Source organism: Microdochium trichocladiopsis (assembly GCF_020744255.1).
Source record: "Microdochium trichocladiopsis strain MPI-CAGE-CH-0230 chromosome Unknown B0I36scaffold_4, whole genome shotgun sequence".
Classification (NCBI taxonomy): domain Eukaryota; kingdom Fungi; phylum Ascomycota; class Sordariomycetes; order Xylariales; family Microdochiaceae; genus Microdochium; species Microdochium trichocladiopsis.
Genome location: NW_025763547.1, coordinates 3,517,779 through 3,534,246, shown reverse-complemented (window position 1 = coordinate 3,534,246; position 16,468 = coordinate 3,517,779). Strand labels below are relative to the sequence as shown.

The window sequence follows — 16,468 nt, the reverse complement described above, 5'->3', positions numbered from 1 at the left end:
CTATCCCTGATGCGGACCCCTGGCCTGGCGCGGATGGTGTGCTTGCGGGTCGTGATCACGAATACTCAGGCTCGCCTCCTCCAGTCCGGCAAGCTGGGGCTCTTTTCCCTGAGCTACTGAGATTGTTCGTGGGGGGCTGAGCTCTTCCTACCACTGCAGGCTTCGTCGAGCAACAGACGGCGCGCCAATCTGGACCACTGTCTCACTTCGAATGCGCCGTCGTCGAAGCACAATATGTCGACCACAAGCAGCAATGCCGCTGCAACTGCCATTGACGAAGATGCCCACGGCCAAGAGGCGTCGGCGCTGCTAGGCGCGTCTCCGGACCCAGAAAACGACACTCAGGCGAAGGCCGTCGGCTATGGCACACTTACACAGCCAGAAGCGACGGACACCGACCTGGAAGCAAATGAAACGCCCCTGGCAGCCCTCAAGCCTCCGGCCTCGACGAAGTACAGCAGTGCCTTCATCGCGAGAACCGTCGCTGCCCTCCTCGTGGGTAAGTCTTGCATCGCACACGCAAGTCAAGGGAAGCTGACCACCACTAATCACACGCCTGACTAAGCCGTCTTCGCCAACAATGCGGATGCTTCATTGGTGATGGCCACACACACAACTATTGCTTCCAGTCTCGGAGACCTGCAGAACTCCAGTTGGCTCTTTATCAGCTTTGGCCTGGCGGGTGCGGCAACACAGACACTTGTATGCATCGTTCTATTCCATTATATATCTCCAATTGATGCCCGCATACTGACACTTCACACAATGTGGCAGTTTGGCAAGCTGAGCGATATATACGGGCGGAGATCAATACTGCTGGCATCATATGGGATGTTTGCCGTGGGCTGGTAAGTTCATGCACCAACCTCGAACATACTTTCGTCCTAAGCTGACCGCAGCACTGTAGTGCATTCATGTAAGCGGTACCGACACATGGAAGCGCTGGTGGCATCCTGACCATGAGGACTGATTCAAAATCTAGCGGCCTCGGCCAGACCATGTGGGAAGTAATCCTTGGCCGGCTCATCTCGGGTTCGGGAGGTGCCGGAATGACGGTGCTTGCCGCAGTCATCATAACAGGCGAGTTCCCTCCAGGAGCCTTACTTCGTACATGAGACTCATTCAAGGCTGCAGATCTTGCTCCCTTGCGGGACGTAGCGTCGTGGCAGAGCTACATGAACGTCATTGCCACAATTGGGCGAAGCATTGGAGGCCCTCTAGGCGGCTTGCTTGCCGACACGATTGGCTGGCGATGGTGAGTCGTCCCGAGCCAGAACAGCCGTTGTAGCTTCTGATACTAACGCAGTCTGGTTCAAACAGGTCATTTCTGGGACAGGTGCCCATATTCCTAGCAGCAATTCTTTTCTGCTGGCTCACCGTGCCACCCACGACCCCAAACAAATCAGACCACAAGAACACAAAGTCGCTTGCTCGCATCGACTTTCTAGGTGCACTGCTGCTCGCCTGTTCCATTCTTGCGCTCTTGATTCCTCTCGAGCTAGGGGGCCAGAAGCTGCCGTGGACGCATCCTCTAATCTTCGGGTTGTTCGGCCTGGGCATTGTGCTAATGCTGGCTTTCGTGTGTGCCGAGCAATACTTGGCGAAGGAGCCAATCTTGCCTTTACGCCTGTTTAGGAATAGAGATGTCACGATGACATATGTCATGTATTGTGGGCAATGCGCCGCTCAGGTTGGGGTAAGTCTGCACCCAGAACATCACCGCTGTAGAGCTCTGAGCTGACTGTCAGTCTTTTGCTTCATAGATGATGTTTAGTGTTCCGATGTACTTCCAAATCACCCAGGACGCATCTGCCACGGAGGCAGGCGCCCATCTCTTCCCGGCCGTCGTTGGCAATACAATCGGGGGCATAATCACCGGGTTGTGGATCAAGAAGTGAGTGCTCCATGTCATGCGTCTATTTATTGGTAGACTCTTGCGTGTCGTATGCTTACCGCGATGCAGAACGGGTCATTACAAAGGTTTGCTACTAGTTGGAGCCGCTGCGTCATTTGTTAGCTATACCCTGCTGTTGTGGAGATGGCACGGACACACAAACTGGTGGGAATCTCTCTATATTGTGCCAGGGTAAGTCGCAACCCGGATTTTGTGGAAGTCATCAGGCATATGCTGATCCTAGTCCAGTGGATTTGGTACCGGTGTGTCGCTGTCTGCGGGATTCATCGCACTACAGGCGGTCATCGAGCCAGCCGACAAGGCTGTGGCCTCGTCAGTCCTGTACATGCAGCTTCCCATTGGGTCAATTATCGGGGTGGCCTTATCGAGTGCTGCCACGCTGTCCGGCATGAGGACAGCACTGACTCAAAAGTTATTGCATTTGGGCTTCGAAAGCGACGTGACAAAACAGGTAACCAGTCAAACACTGGAGAATATTGTCCGAACTTCAGCTGACACGTTGGGTGCAGATTGTGGAGAGAGCAGCCTCCGATATGGAATATGCGAAGAACGCCCCGGAGACGATCGCGACCGCCATTCGTGCTTCATACGTGCAAGGACTGGCCTATGGTCATTGTAAGTTGTTCCACTTAGTGGGGGTTTCAGAGGGCAAGTGTTCCACGAATCTAACGATTTCAAAAAGTGGTTTCTTTAGCAGCCGTGCTTGTGGCGTTCATGGCCGGCTCTCTCATTCGTGAGAGACGACTACGCTAGAAGTTCAATTTCTGGTCACCCATCGGTTAAACCGCTAGCACTCAGGAAGGAGAATGTGCAGGGTACATCCGGTTGTAGAAGCAGGTGCCCTAGTTGCACATTGAGTATTCTTAGATCTGGTGATTACATCGGACAATCCAGCGGGTTGAGAGGCTTCCTGCTGAGCACGTCCGCAACACAAGGTATGGAGGTTCAGACACTTTTTGGGACAGTCGTGTCTTCCACGGACGACACCAAGTCCTCACCGCCACCAGCCCTGCGCCTATGGCGGAGCTCGCGACCTTGCTCATCGTGAGTCGCATCCCACTCTGCCACCTCATCATTTGGAACACGAAGGATGCGATGAGTGTTGGCACCGTTGTCGTCAACTTCAACAACCTCTGATCGAATCGAATAGTTGCCTAGACGTGGCAGGACTTTCATCCACACATAGTAATAGAGACCGCACACGGCGATGACACCCATGCCGACCAGCATATATGTGCACCAAAGACTGTCTTTGTGGTTAGAAATAGTCTCCAGCTAAAGCATTTGCAGCAATCAACTTACAAGCTAACGGTACCTCCGTAAATACCTCCCGTCGGGGGGATCCAGGGCATTACGAGGAGATATACTTGAGCGAGCAGGTAGAGAATAACGAATGCCCACCATGCGCGGAAGCTCGACGGTGGAGTGTTGGAGCGTGCCCGGCGTTGGCGCACCAGAATCAAGCCCACTCCCATGGCGACGTGGAAGATGGCTTCGGGGTATGACTTCAGGGACACAACAAATTGGAAAGCGTCTCCCGCAGGTGGTGCAACGATCATGAGGAATGTGAAACCCCATTTGAGCAAGTATGGTCCAAGAGGCGTGCCAAAGGGCTTGGTCGACACCCAAAACTTGGGCCAAGGGAGCATGCCTTGCCGTGCAATTTCTCTGATCTGGCGTGACTGGTTAACAAGGACTGCTAGAAGGTTGCCAAAGGCGCTGAGGAGGACGCAGAAGTTGAGAGCCGACTCGGCCTTTGGTCCAAAGGCGGTACGAAAAAATACTGCAGCCGCTAGCTGGCTGGAGCCTTTGAATTCGACCTTGGGTACGGTGGCAAAATAGGCCACATTGCAGAGAAAGTAGAGGACAAAGACCACAAGAAGGGAGACGGTTGCATTCTTTTTGAGGGTCGGGACGGGGTTGCGGATCTCGTTGACCATGCCGAAAGCGTTCTGCCAGCCTGAAAAGGCAAAGCTGATGTTGACCATGGCTTGGGACAAGGCGTATCCGCTCGAGGTGGTGCCCGCGAAAGCATCAGTGAAGTTGATGCCGGGGTTTACAACACTCGGGACATGGCCCCCAAGGATGACCAGACCGGATATCGAGATGAAGATGAGTAGGAGGAGCTTGAGACTTCCGATGACGTTGATAGCCCAAAGCGAATATTTATTGTGCGCGACAACTGCCATCACTGCTACCGTGTAAGCAGCGACAGCGACACCTTTGAGCTCCCAGGGACCAGGGCTGCGACCGACGATGCGCCAGAGGTAAGTTGATAACACAATCGCATTGCTGCTGCTGAATGACAGAAGGACATTCTGCGCTGCAAAAGCGACGGGGAAAAAGTGCTTTGGTCGTGGATAGCTCTGCTCGAGCCACACGACTTCGGACCCGCTGCGCGTGGGAAAGTAGCTAGTGAATTCTAGGTGTACAACCAGGCCGGCCACCGCAAGAATGAACCCAATGACCCAGTAGATGAGCGCAAGGCCCACGGATCCGGTTAGACCGAGGATGGTTGCTGGGGTGCTGAAGATACCCGTGCCGACCATGTGGTTGATGTTGAGAAAGATGATGGTCAACCAGTTGACGTGGTAACCCAGTGGCGATTGTGTCTCGACAGGGGCGCCGACAACCTCTTGATGGCCGGTGGCGCCATTGCCAGCCGTCTGGCGGATATAGGCGAGATCGCCATCGTGAATGATGGAGGACTCGCTACTGGAATGGAACTCGTGCGAAACGTTGGGGCTTGTGGCAGCGTCAGAAGCTGCTGCTCCTAATTTAGACCGAGGATACCAAGCCATGCCGTGTGATGACCAAAGAAAATCCTTCCAACGGATTGGAATCATTCTTGCCACAAGCATCTGGCAGAGCTACCAAGGAGACTATATACCTCGTCTCACATCACAAGGACCACAACTGGGACCCCTGAGATGCACCATCGGAGCGGCATGTATTGGGTCCCAGCGTGCAGGCCAGGTGCTCTCGATTTTGCCAAGGGTGATGGCGTGCTTGTCAGACTGCAGTCACGGCGCCGAAGCAGCGTCTCGGCCGAGCTTGGCCAGTGCATCGACCCGGTCAGATGCAGCACGATGGCCTTATCGAGTAATGTGATGCCCCGCTGTTGATGCTCTGGGACATGTACATTCGCGACACTGACGAAATAAATTGCCTATCTCTGCAAGGGGGCTCGCAGCTGTGAGCGCTTCCCTGAGGAAGTAATTGTCTGTTCAGTCGTTCCCGCGGGAACGCAAGATCCAGCCAGGATGGGTACTGACAGCACGGTGGGTCTTCCGCCTGTTGACGTGCGACGACCAAGAATGGCGACTTCGTCGCGAGGACCTCCCAGCAACTGTGGTTGGTCCGCTCATGTGAGCAAATGGAGTCGTGAGTAACAATGTCTAGGCTGCCAAGATCCGCTACACGAACTCCTGATTATTACAGCGGCTGCTTCCAGCGGCTCTCTCGATGTGGGAACTTATGCAAGTCTCGAGTGGGGTATTTCGCAACGATAAATGACAGGGCTCATCACCATTTCCTTGTCAAAGGTCTACTCCATCCAGTGTGATTAGGTCTTGGCGTGCACATGCGTCTTAAACGCCATCTTCCAGGGTCATGGTGCGATCAGTGCCGTATCCACTCACCTGGGCCGTCGGGGCGGCTCTGACCTCCGTCGAATCTCCATCGCACGGTGGCATTGTCTGGCAAAGGCTTCGGGCTCGCCCTCTTGTTCGTATAATTGGTGGCATGGTCCATGTTTTGAACCTCGGCCACGACGTAGGCACCGGCATACTCCTGCACAAGCAAATTCGGTATCAACGAACTTTATCCCTAGACATCAAGGATCTTTAACTACCTGCTACAGTGATCAACCAGCATGGCCAGCGTTACCACGACTGTGTACACAGCACCGCCGCCGTCGGCACCAGTCTTCAGCGTCACAAAGGCAGCGCAGCCGCCTCCGGGACAACCAGATATTGCATATCATCCGGACTGGGACAAATACCAGGCTCGGACGGCTCGCCGCCTGAAGACTGAAACTCTACCCTCAGAGTTGCCTGAGGGATTCCCCAAAAAGCTGACTGGTGCACTTGTATGGGATGGAGCAACTCTCGCGAAAGAATACGACTGGACATATGTACTGTCCCACGAGCAGCTTGACGAAATAGACAAGGCTGTGAAACACTTTCAATGTAGGTCCCCGAAACAGCAGCTATCCGTTGGCCTGGTTGAAAGCATACCAATGTAGGGTTGACTAACACAAATGTCAATTGACCGACCTAAAATAGCACTCAATTTGGCCTTTGGGTATATCACGCAGGAAACCTTTCCCCTACCCAACCTCCATGACGAACTTCGACGGCTGTCCCGCGAGCTGCACTTTGGCCACGGTTTCTTCGTCCTTCGTGGTTTGGATGTGGACAAGTACACGCGTGAGGAGAACATCATCATTTACGCTGGCGTCTCCTCCCATATCGGCTCAGTCCGTGGCCGGCAGGATGCCTACTTTGAGGGCAAGCGTGCTGACGTAGTTGTCGGGCACATTCGCGATGTCAGGTCTGGGCTTGGCAAAGGCCGTGACAGTGCCAAGATCAAGATTGGCACCCCAGCATACACCTCGGACAAGCAGGTCTTCCATACAGATTCGGGCGACATCGTCTCCCTTTTCGCGCTGTCTACCGCTGCCGAGGGTGGTGCCAGCCGCCTCGCCAGCACGTGGCAGGTGTATAATCACCTTGCAGCCACGAGACCCGACCTCATCCACACCTTGAGCAGTATCTGGGTTGCCGAGCTGTAAGTATTCGAGCTGTCAAATTCTACCTTGTTCCAAGCTGGCCGCTAATCACGAAATACATAACTCAAGGTTTACCAAGACTGTTGACGACAAGGACCGTTACATGAGCCGACCGCTGCTCTACCACACACCAGCCAGCGCTGACGGCAAGACGCCAGATCGGGTCCTCCTGCAGTACGGCCGACGGTACTATGTTGGTTTCGGCGAACTGCCGCGGTCTAGCCACCTGCCTCCTATTTCCGAGGCACAGGCCGAGGCTTTGGACGCGTTACACTTCCTTGGTGAACGATTCAGCGTGTCAACAAACTTGAAAAGGGAGACATGCAGTTTGTAAACAATGTGGCCATATTCCACGCCCGCGATGGATACACCGACTCTGAAGAGACGCAGTAAGTCATACCGCCTGGAACGTGGCGCAGATCGAAAAACACAACAGCTGATACGACCTACTCCTGACACTCAGGAGACACCTGCTTCGGATCTGGATCCGGGATCCTGAGTATGCTTGGGAAACGCCCAAACCTCTGGCCTCAAGGTGGGATCGTGTGTATGGCGGCGTGACACCGGAACTCCAGACATTTCCCCTTCAGCCGCACACGAGGAGCGAGAGCACGCCGGCAAATAAGTAGATGCCTGACAGCTGGGCGGCGCGGCTATTAACAGTGACGCCCCAATTAGACGCTACTCTGGACAGTATCCATGAGAGAAGAACAGAGAGGTATTATCATGCATCTACAAAACAACAGTCGAGTGCAGCGTCCCGTTTTGCCTTACAGCTGGAACGTTTTAACATGAGCAAAAGCTATTTAGTTACTGTGTGTTCAATCTGATATCGGCTGCGTTTCCATGCAGCGAAACCATCGAGGAGCCAAATCCTACTATTACTAAACCTGGAAGCCCCTATGAATTTGGCTGGATTGGAATGTTATTAATAGGCTTACTGGCTCCTCAAGGGTTGATATACGGTGGTCGAGGAGAATGCGCCCTGATGCCAAATGCTCAGTATGGCGAGACAGACCATGCCATACATTCCATTTCAGAAATGCATTTTAGGTGTGGTGCCGCCAGACGTTACCAGACCATGATACTTGTGGCTGGGCGGTCTCGATGCGCCAAAAGTCGGCGAGAATGCCCAACTTTGTACCCGACAGCCCACTCCAAGACCCAGCTTTTTTGGTGACGCTAACCCTTTCGACCAAAGTCTAAGGGGGCTCCTCCGCAATCCCCACCGCCTCGTGTGCGGGGGCGACGGCGACGGGATGCGGAGGGAATCACCCAAGTCGTTCACAGCTCGCCATCTGACGACGGGAAATCGTCCACGGCTTCAACAGTATCGCACACTCTTTGCTACTCGTGACTTGGCGACAATTGACGACGTGGGCAGCTTTCGTCTTCGGAAAGACACCCGGCATGTTTGAGCCAGCACTCGTCACATTCTCAGCTGAGGCCAGCCCATCGGGAGTCAGTCTCTGACCTGACGGGACTGGGGATGGGGATGGGACGGGTAGCGGCCGCCCAAGATCATGTGCTTCGCCCGGCGGGCTGGTTGGCAGGCGCTGGGGGGGAAGGGGAGGGCCAGCACAGTGCGCACACCCATACTGGCTGGCAGGCCCTGCCCCGGGAGCGCTGCCCACTCGTTGCTCGCCTCCAGCCTGTCCCTCTCTCGCTTCTCCCACTCTTGCTGGTGAGCGCTCACATGCCTCGACTCGACTCGCCTCTGCAGTCATCGGCACATGGCAATGGAGCCCGGAGTGGATTCTTTTGTTCCCGCCTCGCCGGCCACCCCTGGTTTCTTCTGCTTCTGCTTCTGCTTGTGATTGTGCCCAGCCCGCCTCAGCCGCCCTCGCACCACGACGACACGAGCTTCGAGAACAGGACCCGGCCCGTTTCAACAAGATGCAAAAAAAACAAAGCGAGGCCAGGCATGGACGCTTGACTGCCCGCCTCGGTCCCCCGTTACGCCAGGCAGCGTTTCTGTATGCTTCGTCCGCATGGGCGGTGCTGGGTCGCTGGCTTGGCACCAGCCGGTCCAGTGCTACCCCATCGGCAGCAGTACCACACCACGGCCAGCACGTGCACCAGCGATGCCTCGCAGACCCTGTCCGCGCCCGGTGCTGAGCGAGATGAGGACTGCGCACAGCGCGGCCGCAGCACAATCCGCACCGTAGAGCCAATCTCATGCAGGTTGTCATGCAATCAACGAGTGGCCTGCATGTAACAGCCTCGACAGTGACGGACGGCACACCCCTGAGCCCGCCAGGCCAGGTCAGGTCAAGGCAACAACAGCTTGGACAAAGCAAGCAAGCAAGCAATCAATCAGCAAGCCCTTCTCGACTCGTGAATGCTCGCCAATCCAGGGCGGCCCCGACTGCTCCTCGTCATAAAAGATTCATTCAATGTCCTCGCCCGAGGAGAACCTCTGCTTCTCCCCACAATCCAGCTGATGTTGGGCAGGACCGGACGTTCTTGGCGCCTTGCTTCTACACCCGGCGCTTCTCGCTTACGCAGGGTCCGAGGCTTCTCGGAGCAGAGTTGTTTGCCATTGCCTGCCTGCCTGCCGGTTGCCGCGCCGGCTTCTGACTAGCTGGGCGTTCGTCACTCACGATTTGCTTGTGAGAACGGGGTTCGACAGCCCCGTGTTAGTGTGCTGATTCTGAGGAGCGGGCTCACACTAGAACACCACCGCGGGCTAGCCGGGCGGGCTTCCGGCGTCTCAAAGTGCGGGCTGTTGCTCTGTTCTGGCTTGTGACAACCACTACAACAGACTAGTGATGTGGTCCCCCCCGCCGGGTAGGCCGGATTGGCCGGTGGGCAGGCATCGCAGAGGCTGCTTGTCTGCTCGCTTGTGTGTCTGGCCGCCGGGATGGATCTTCCTGTAGCCCTGGAGCAGATGCCCGCGCACAGAAGAAGGACCAGACCAAACCCCCCCGTGTGAGACTCGACCAGTGCATGCGTGTGTGTACACCATTGTATTTTGTGCGAGTGTGTGCCGCCCCCAGGAGCCCTGCACAAGGGGCCGTGCCATTGTGGCCAGTGCTTGTGATTGCAGGCTGTTAATGATTGATTGGCTTCACCTTGCACCCTGAGACTACGATCCTGACCGCTCAGAGTCCAGTGCCGACGGGATCGACGGGACACTGGTGCATCTCGTCTGATGCCGTGCGTGTCTGGGTTGGCCGCCACCGCGTGGGCAAGCAAAGTCTGTGTGTGCCTTTGAGACCCGGCAATACGGGCTCAACGGCCTGATCGCCACAAAAGGGTTGGGCGAATAGCCGACGGAGCGTGTGGTGGCTGCGCTGTGGAGGTGGAGGTGGAGGAGCGACAAGCCTCCGGCAAGCACGTGTGAACTAACGCCAGAGCACTAGATACGCGTACGGAGCCGGCAAGTGCCGTTTCTCACAAGACCCAGAGACTGCCAGCTGAGCTGAGCTGGCTGGGCGTAAGATGTGCAGAGATGTTGCCCAGAAGGGGCCTGTCCCAGGCTGCAACAAAGAGAAAGAAGAAAGGCGCCAGGCGAGACAGACCCCGGACATGGGGTTTGGCGGCAGCAGGCCGCGGATCACATGTGACAAGCCCGCCCGCCAAGCCGCAATGAGGCAAGGGGCCAAAGCCACTGGCCCACCAGCAACAAACAAATCGAGCCGTCTCGTTTCCCGTTCTGGGCCACACACACACACGCGCCTGCCGGCGCGGTGGGCCAGTCAGCACTGAGAATCATCATCTCTCTCACATGGGAAATTCTTCGTCAATGACACCATTGGATGCTGGATGCTGAATTGGCGCAGGCAGGCTCGGCAGGATCCTCCTCCAATCCTTGCTTCGAGATCCTCATATATCCACAGCCTCAAAATAAATATCTGACCTGGCATCGTCCTAGATTGGTTGACGTCTTGCAGTCCCCTCACCGACGTTGTAAAAGAAGAGGACTCGTGCTGATGGTCGCTGCTACCCTCCAGGCATTCTCCAACAGAGCTGAACCCCATCATGTACTCAAATGGACAATCAGACTTCATCAGGGAGCCCACCGTCAAGCCAGACGACCAGGTTCTTGAGTCAAGCAGTGACTCCGTCATGATGTCAGGTCCTTCTTGGGGTCAGATCAGCCCCGGCCGGCACACCCTGTGGCTCGATTTTGTCATTCAACGCTGTGGCTTGAACCTGGTACCCTTGACTTGGCTGACTTCCCTTGACGTTTCAAAAAAGTGTGAACGCCCAGATCAGCACCGCGGTGGCTGCAAAGGCCATTGACTAATGAATGGTTTTCCCAAGGGACCCTAGGCCGAGCCGCATGACAGATCATGTGAAAATTGGAGGCGGGCAAGGCCTCACAACAGGACCGCCGCCACGATGGACAAGCCCGGCTCAGGGCAGAGAAGGCCAACAGACCCAATAGCCGTTGAGCAGAAATGTCGCCATCCAACCGCCACGTGCATCATCCTGGTCGGCCAAAGAATGAGCATCACAAAAGAGCGACCGTGGGGAAAGCCCGCATTATGCAGAGGAGAGAAAACACGCAGAGGGACGAGATGAGGGCTCCCGCGTAGACGACGGCCTCTATCTCGGAGATTCCGCCAAGAGAATCCGGCTACCACGCCCTTCATCGCTGGATGGCACGCTGACCCCAGGCAGTCTCATGCGGGCGTGATAACGTCAATGCAGCAGCAGCACCACACCACACCAGAGTACAGCTTCACACACATGGCGTGCATGATTAGATTAGCCCACCGTCGTCGCACTCAATCAATCTCTTCTTGCCCATGGGGGGGTTGCAAAGCCTCCAGGTCCTTAGGCGCGATCCTTGGCTATAGTGCCAAACCTTGATATGGCAATCGTCACGGGGATTGTGGCAGCCGCGTGCGCGCAGGCGACAATGCTGAAGCGGCGCCTCCTGGAACGCTCCGCGGAACCTTGGGAAGAGTGCTTTGTCCCCAAGCCACGTTCCGGCATGCGGGCAAAGTCTCGCATTAAATCCTCGGGCAGCTTGGCCAATGGTGAAGCGAGCAACGGACTCCCCGTTGGCCACTGCGCAGATGTCAAAACAACAAGGGGAGGCGAGGCTCTTCTCGTATTGGTCGGGTCGAGGAATCCTTCGGATCGTGTCTTCCCTTCCAGCAAGCCTATGCCGGATGGTCATTCTTAGAACCCGAGCCCGAAACCACGGAACAAAGACGAAACCTGCATAGTGCGATCATGAATAATGTATGGTCCCTCTGACGCCGGTTCAAGCAATGATTGTTGAAATAACAAATGCTCGGTCAGCTCTTATGGTACCAACAGAAGAATTCTGTGGTGTTTCTCTCCGCGTCGCGAAATCGCAGCCAAGCATCAACGACTCACACGGTCGGCAGACCAGCAGAATGCCGGTGCCTGTTGTGCGGTAAAGTAATGGGCAGCACTGTCTAAAAGGACGCGTTGAGGAGAAGAAGGAAAGGGAAACCAAGGCTGACAGGACAGCGCCGTGCAGTTTTGTAGAGTTTGCGACGCTTGCCCAGAGTGGGGTTCGCCCAGCCAGAGACAGGTACCGGGTAGTGACAGACAGCCACACCAATCCATACCGTCAGCCCCTTGGGGACTTCCAAGATTGTCTTTGTCCAGCCCAGTCGAGGCTGAGGCTTTGCAACTTCCTTTGGGATCTCCAGAGCAAGAAAGCCGAGTGATTCTTGCGACAAACGCCTGTCATATCATGCATGTGCAAGAAGACGAATCCAGCTTTCCTACATGAGATCGAAGTGCGGCTACCATACCAAAGCCTCGTATTCTCCTATTTTGGTACATTTTAATCCAGCCTTGCTACTCTTGATACAACATAATCATTCACACTGCACCCTACTGCGTAATTGTTCGAACTCTGGGATCTGGCTCCAGGGGATGAGAGCGCTCGACCTTGTCATTGGCTGAACAGCTGCTCTACCAACCCCACTGTCCCTGAGCTGCCCGCCAGCCAAGGGCCCACGCCTTAGCTCAGCAAGGCCACGACATTGACGACAGCTTGCGACACTCGCAGCACGACAGCGACGAGTGCCAGACCGGCACCACACGACAAAGACCGTGCTCGCGCAGTCCCGACATCGCAGAAAGACACACAGGCAACCGCCCACCAGCACCCGCCGGCCTGTCGACTCCAGAACACTCTGAGCATCCCACAAGCCGGAATCCACGTGCCAGAGCTGACCGCAACCACCTCCTTTTCCTCCTGCGAGGGCGCCGCAGCCACCATAGCATCACAATGGCGTCTGCTCTATTCTTTCTCGACCTCAAGGGCAAGGTACGGGCCTCGGAAGCTATGGCTTCAAGTTCCTGCCTGGCTGGGTTGCCGCCCGGCTCGCTTCATTAAGACCCATAACTGACATTGTCTTACTTCACTCAGACCCTCCTTGCCCGCAACTACCGCGGTGACATTCCCATGTCCGCGGTCGAGAACTTTCCAATCCTGCTGAGCGAGGCTGAGGAAGAGTCATCTGCCGTGCCGCCATGCTTCTCGCACGAGGGCATCAATGTTCGTCTACATCCTTTTCGCAGACAAGCGGTCGATCGACCCAGAGTTGGCAAGCTCAAGCTAACCGGAAGTCTGACGCCAGTATCTTTACATCCGCCACAACAATCTCTACCTCCTCGCTCTGACAAAACGAAACACCAACGCGGCCGAGATCCTCCTCTTCTTGCACAAGGTGGTGGAGGTCTTTACAGAATACTTCAAGGCGCTCGAGGAGGAGTCGATCCGAGACAACTTTGTCATCATCTACGAGCTGCTCGACGAGATGATGGACTTTGGCTACCCGCAGACAACAGAGTCCAAGATCCTCCAGGAATACATCACACAAGAATCCCACAAGCTCGAGGTACAAGCCCGGCCGCCGATCGCCGTCACCAACGCGGTCTCGTGGCGCTCCGAAGGAATCAGGTACAGGAAGAACGAGGTGTTCCTGGACGTCGTCGAGAGCTTGAACCTGCTGGTGTCTGCCAACGGCAACGTCCTGCGCTCGGAAATCCTGGGCGCCATCAAGATGAAGTGCTACCTGTCGGGCATGCCCGAGCTGCGCCTGGGTCTGAACGACAAGGCCATGTTTGAGACGACGGGGCGGACGACAAGAGGCAAGGCCATCGAGATGGAGGACGTCAAGTTCCACCAGTGCGTGCGCCTGTCGCGCTTCGAGAACGACCGGACAATCTCATTCATCCCCCCGGACGGCGAGTTTGAGCTCATGAGCTACCGGCTAAACACGCAGGTCAAGCCGCTGATCTGGGTCGAGTGCGTCGTCGAGAGCCACTCGGGATCGCGCGTCGAGTACATGCTCAAGGCCAAGGCACAGTTCAAGAGGCGGAGCACGGCCAACAATGTCGAGATCATTGTCCCCGTGCCCGACGACGCCGACTCCCCTCGCTTCCGCACCAACATTGGCAGTGTCCACTACGCCCCGGAGCAAAGCGCGATAGTATGGAAGATCAAGCAGTTTGGTGGAAATAAGGAGTTCATGATGCGGGCGGAGCTGGGCCTGCCCAGCGTGCGTGGCGACGACGAGCACGGAGGTGGAATGACGGGTGGGTTTGGTGGAAGTATGGGTGGCGTCAGCGCGGGCAAGGGATCCAAGAGACCCATACAGGTCAAGTTCGAAATTCCCTATTTCACGACAAGTGGCATCCAGGTCCGGTATCTCAAGATCACTGAGCCCAAGGTATGTCTGAGTTTTTTTCCTTCAGCATTCAGGAACCCTCCTTCTCCATTAGGCTCCCGCCTCACGTCGCTGACCACGTTGCCTATTCTTAGCTGCAATACCCATCCCTGCCGTGGGTGCGATACATTACACAATCTGGAGACATCGCTGTGCGGTTGCCAGACGCCGTGTAGGATCTTGAGGGAGATTATAGAAGAGCAGCATATTCACACAATAGGAAAACGCCTTGAACTGGTGCGGTGCGGAACTTTCCGAGGCTGATAAGGGAAGCGTCTGCGAAAGCCAACCGTCCGTCCACCTTCCCAAACCGCGCGGAGCAGGCTCGTGACTCCATGCCAGATTTAGCTTGCGAAGCTAACAACCCACATACGGACACGGGACCTGGCGAAAGCACGGAGCAGGCGGCTCGGAACTCCGTTGACAGCTCTTTAGTGGCAGAGCTAGCACGTGCGTCTCCCGGGAACCCGCCAGGGCCAGTATCTGGCTTTGATATACGACATGATACCGTCAGTTGACACGACAAATGTAATTTAGCTTGAATGCCCACCGGACTGGAACGGACAAGTTGGCGCCAGCCTGTGTAGATGGTCTTCATGCGCGCCGTGGTCTTGAAAGCATGTGAATCTCCACGAGAGACAGGAGGAAACCCCCCCCCCTCTCCCGGGGGCCTCTTTTCCCCCACCCTTCCGATATGAGAGGAAGCCCTGCGGGCAACAAGACGAGGTCAAATGAAGAGGACAACTCTCCAAAAGCGAGCGAGACGCCCTGCATGGCTACGGCAAGTTCCGCTGATGAAGGATGTTGAGTGGCCGAGGCAATTTCCTCCACAAGGCAACTCGAGGGGGCAGAAGTTGGTCTCGTGCCTGCCGTGCCGGGCAGGGCACGCTTGCTTGCGGGCGAGAGCGATGCCGAGCCGAACGACGGGGGGGACGTGGTCGGATACCCACCCAGCTGCACTCTCTAGCGTAGTCAGGGATGTTTGGATTCCCACAGATGGAGCACACGCACTGAAGCCGCCGCCGGCGACATTGAGATGATGATGATGATAACAATCTGGTATGTGTGTGGCACAGACGGTATGCTGCTGCTTGTGTGTGGCTTGCGTTGCATACCCACACCCACACCACCCTCACCACCACCCCCTCCCTCTTTCGGGGACCAACCAGCCAGCGTTGTGGTGCCTGCCGGCGTGCGTTGCCACGCGGTGGTGGGTGCGACGTTGCCACGAGATTTGGTTGAGGCTCTTTCGGCACTGGGCTGGACCCTGGCGCCTGGTCGGGCTGGAGCCCGACACTCTGGCTTCGAGAGCATTTCTGGAAGTCACACCCGAACGTGCGTCTCTTGAGAGTGCCGAGGTATCTCGTTCCCATTCGTATTTCACGTACCTATAGCGTGCCTACTAGTAATTACGTGCGTAGTGAGCCCTGGGGGCCAAAGTGGCTGGTTCTCCCGAATTTGGGATTCCTGCACATGCAGCAGCAGCGAGGAGAACAAGCCACAGCCGGAGCAGCCTGCCTGCCTACGCTGCCCTTGACCAAATGCGGGCGGTCCTCTCTCCTCACGCACGATCTCTTCTCTCTCTCTTCCTGTCTCCCCACCCCCTCCTCCATCTCCTCCATCTCCTCCGCCTCCGCCTCCTGTGCCGCTGAGCAGCAGCAGGCAGGCTGGCAGGCTGGCAGGGCTCCTCTTGCGCCGTTTGGGGACGATTTTCGTTTCATCGCCGTTGCAGCGCATAGAACCCCCCTTGCATGAACGGGTGGAAAGAGGGCTCCACGATTCAGAGCGGAGGCGGCGAGGGCCCCGCAGAGGTGCGCCTGACCCTGCCTGCCTTGCCCAGCAGTAGGTCAGTAAGGTAAGTAGTCGCCGTAGGAAGGGTGCCTTTCCCCGCAGGCAGTTAATTTCCGAGTGGTGTGCTGTTTTATGTTCGGGTCGGTGTGATGCCGGTGCGGGCCTAGGACGCATGCATGTGTTTTGTTGGCTCTCTACATGCAAGCGTACTGACTGACTGCAAGTTCTGGTAATAGGTAATAGCGGGAGGCAGGCAGGGCAGGTACGTTGGCAGGCTGCTTTGAGAAGTAACGCCCCAGA

At 56.2% G+C, this 16,468-nt stretch overlaps 5 protein-coding genes across 5 annotated transcripts; 4 read left to right on the top strand and 1 right to left on the bottom strand.

Moving 5' to 3' along the window:
- Positions 1–234: 234 nt before the first annotated feature.
- Positions 235–2,668, top strand: B0I36DRAFT_362343 (major facilitator superfamily domain-containing protein; the record flags this gene model as incomplete). Its single annotated transcript, XM_046158639.1, has 12 exons — positions 235–499; positions 566–702; positions 775–848; positions 908–916; positions 983–1,107; positions 1,159–1,255; positions 1,321–1,696; positions 1,764–1,894; positions 1,964–2,086; positions 2,144–2,366; positions 2,425–2,530; positions 2,598–2,668. The coding sequence occupies 12 exons, from the start codon at positions 235–237 to the stop codon at positions 2,666–2,668; spliced, it is 1,737 nt and encodes a 578-aa protein (XP_046014537.1).
- Positions 2,669–2,683: 15 nt separating this feature from the next.
- On the bottom strand, positions 2,684–4,865 carry B0I36DRAFT_373803 (amino acid permease-domain-containing protein; the record flags this gene model as incomplete). Its single annotated transcript, XM_046160228.1, has 4 exons — positions 2,684–2,757; positions 2,914–3,161; positions 3,218–4,627; positions 4,816–4,865. 4 exons carry the CDS (start codon positions 4,863–4,865, stop codon positions 2,684–2,686), a joined length of 1,782 nt encoding a protein of 593 aa, XP_046014536.1.
- Positions 4,866–5,004: 139 nt separating this feature from the next.
- Positions 5,005–7,336, top strand: B0I36DRAFT_373802 (uncharacterized protein; the record flags this gene model as incomplete). The annotated part of the gene is made up of 6 exons (XM_046160227.1): positions 5,005–5,017; positions 5,821–6,105; positions 6,202–6,706; positions 6,777–7,002; positions 7,023–7,096; positions 7,171–7,336. The coding sequence occupies 6 exons, from the start codon at positions 5,005–5,007 to the stop codon at positions 7,334–7,336; spliced, it is 1,269 nt and encodes a 422-aa protein (XP_046014535.1).
- A 3,992-nt stretch (positions 7,337–11,328) lies between these two features.
- B0I36DRAFT_111575 (uncharacterized protein) lies at positions 11,329–12,204 on the top strand. The gene is made up of 3 exons (XM_046147897.1): positions 11,329–11,906; positions 11,967–12,089; positions 12,172–12,204. Exon 1 carries the CDS (start codon positions 11,530–11,532, stop codon positions 11,845–11,847), a length of 318 nt encoding a protein of 105 aa, XP_046014534.1. The 5' UTR covers positions 11,329–11,529; the 3' UTR covers positions 11,848–11,906; positions 11,967–12,089; positions 12,172–12,204.
- Positions 12,205–12,769: 565 nt separating this feature from the next.
- B0I36DRAFT_111537 (putative clathrin assembly protein AP47) lies at positions 12,770–14,560 on the top strand. The gene is made up of 4 exons (XM_046147895.1): positions 12,770–12,972; positions 13,075–13,203; positions 13,286–14,380; positions 14,473–14,560. The coding sequence occupies exons 1-4, from the start codon at positions 12,934–12,936 to the stop codon at positions 14,551–14,553; spliced, it is 1,344 nt and encodes a 447-aa protein (XP_046014533.1). The 5' UTR covers positions 12,770–12,933; the 3' UTR covers positions 14,554–14,560.
- Positions 14,561–16,468: the final 1,908 nt, after the last annotated feature.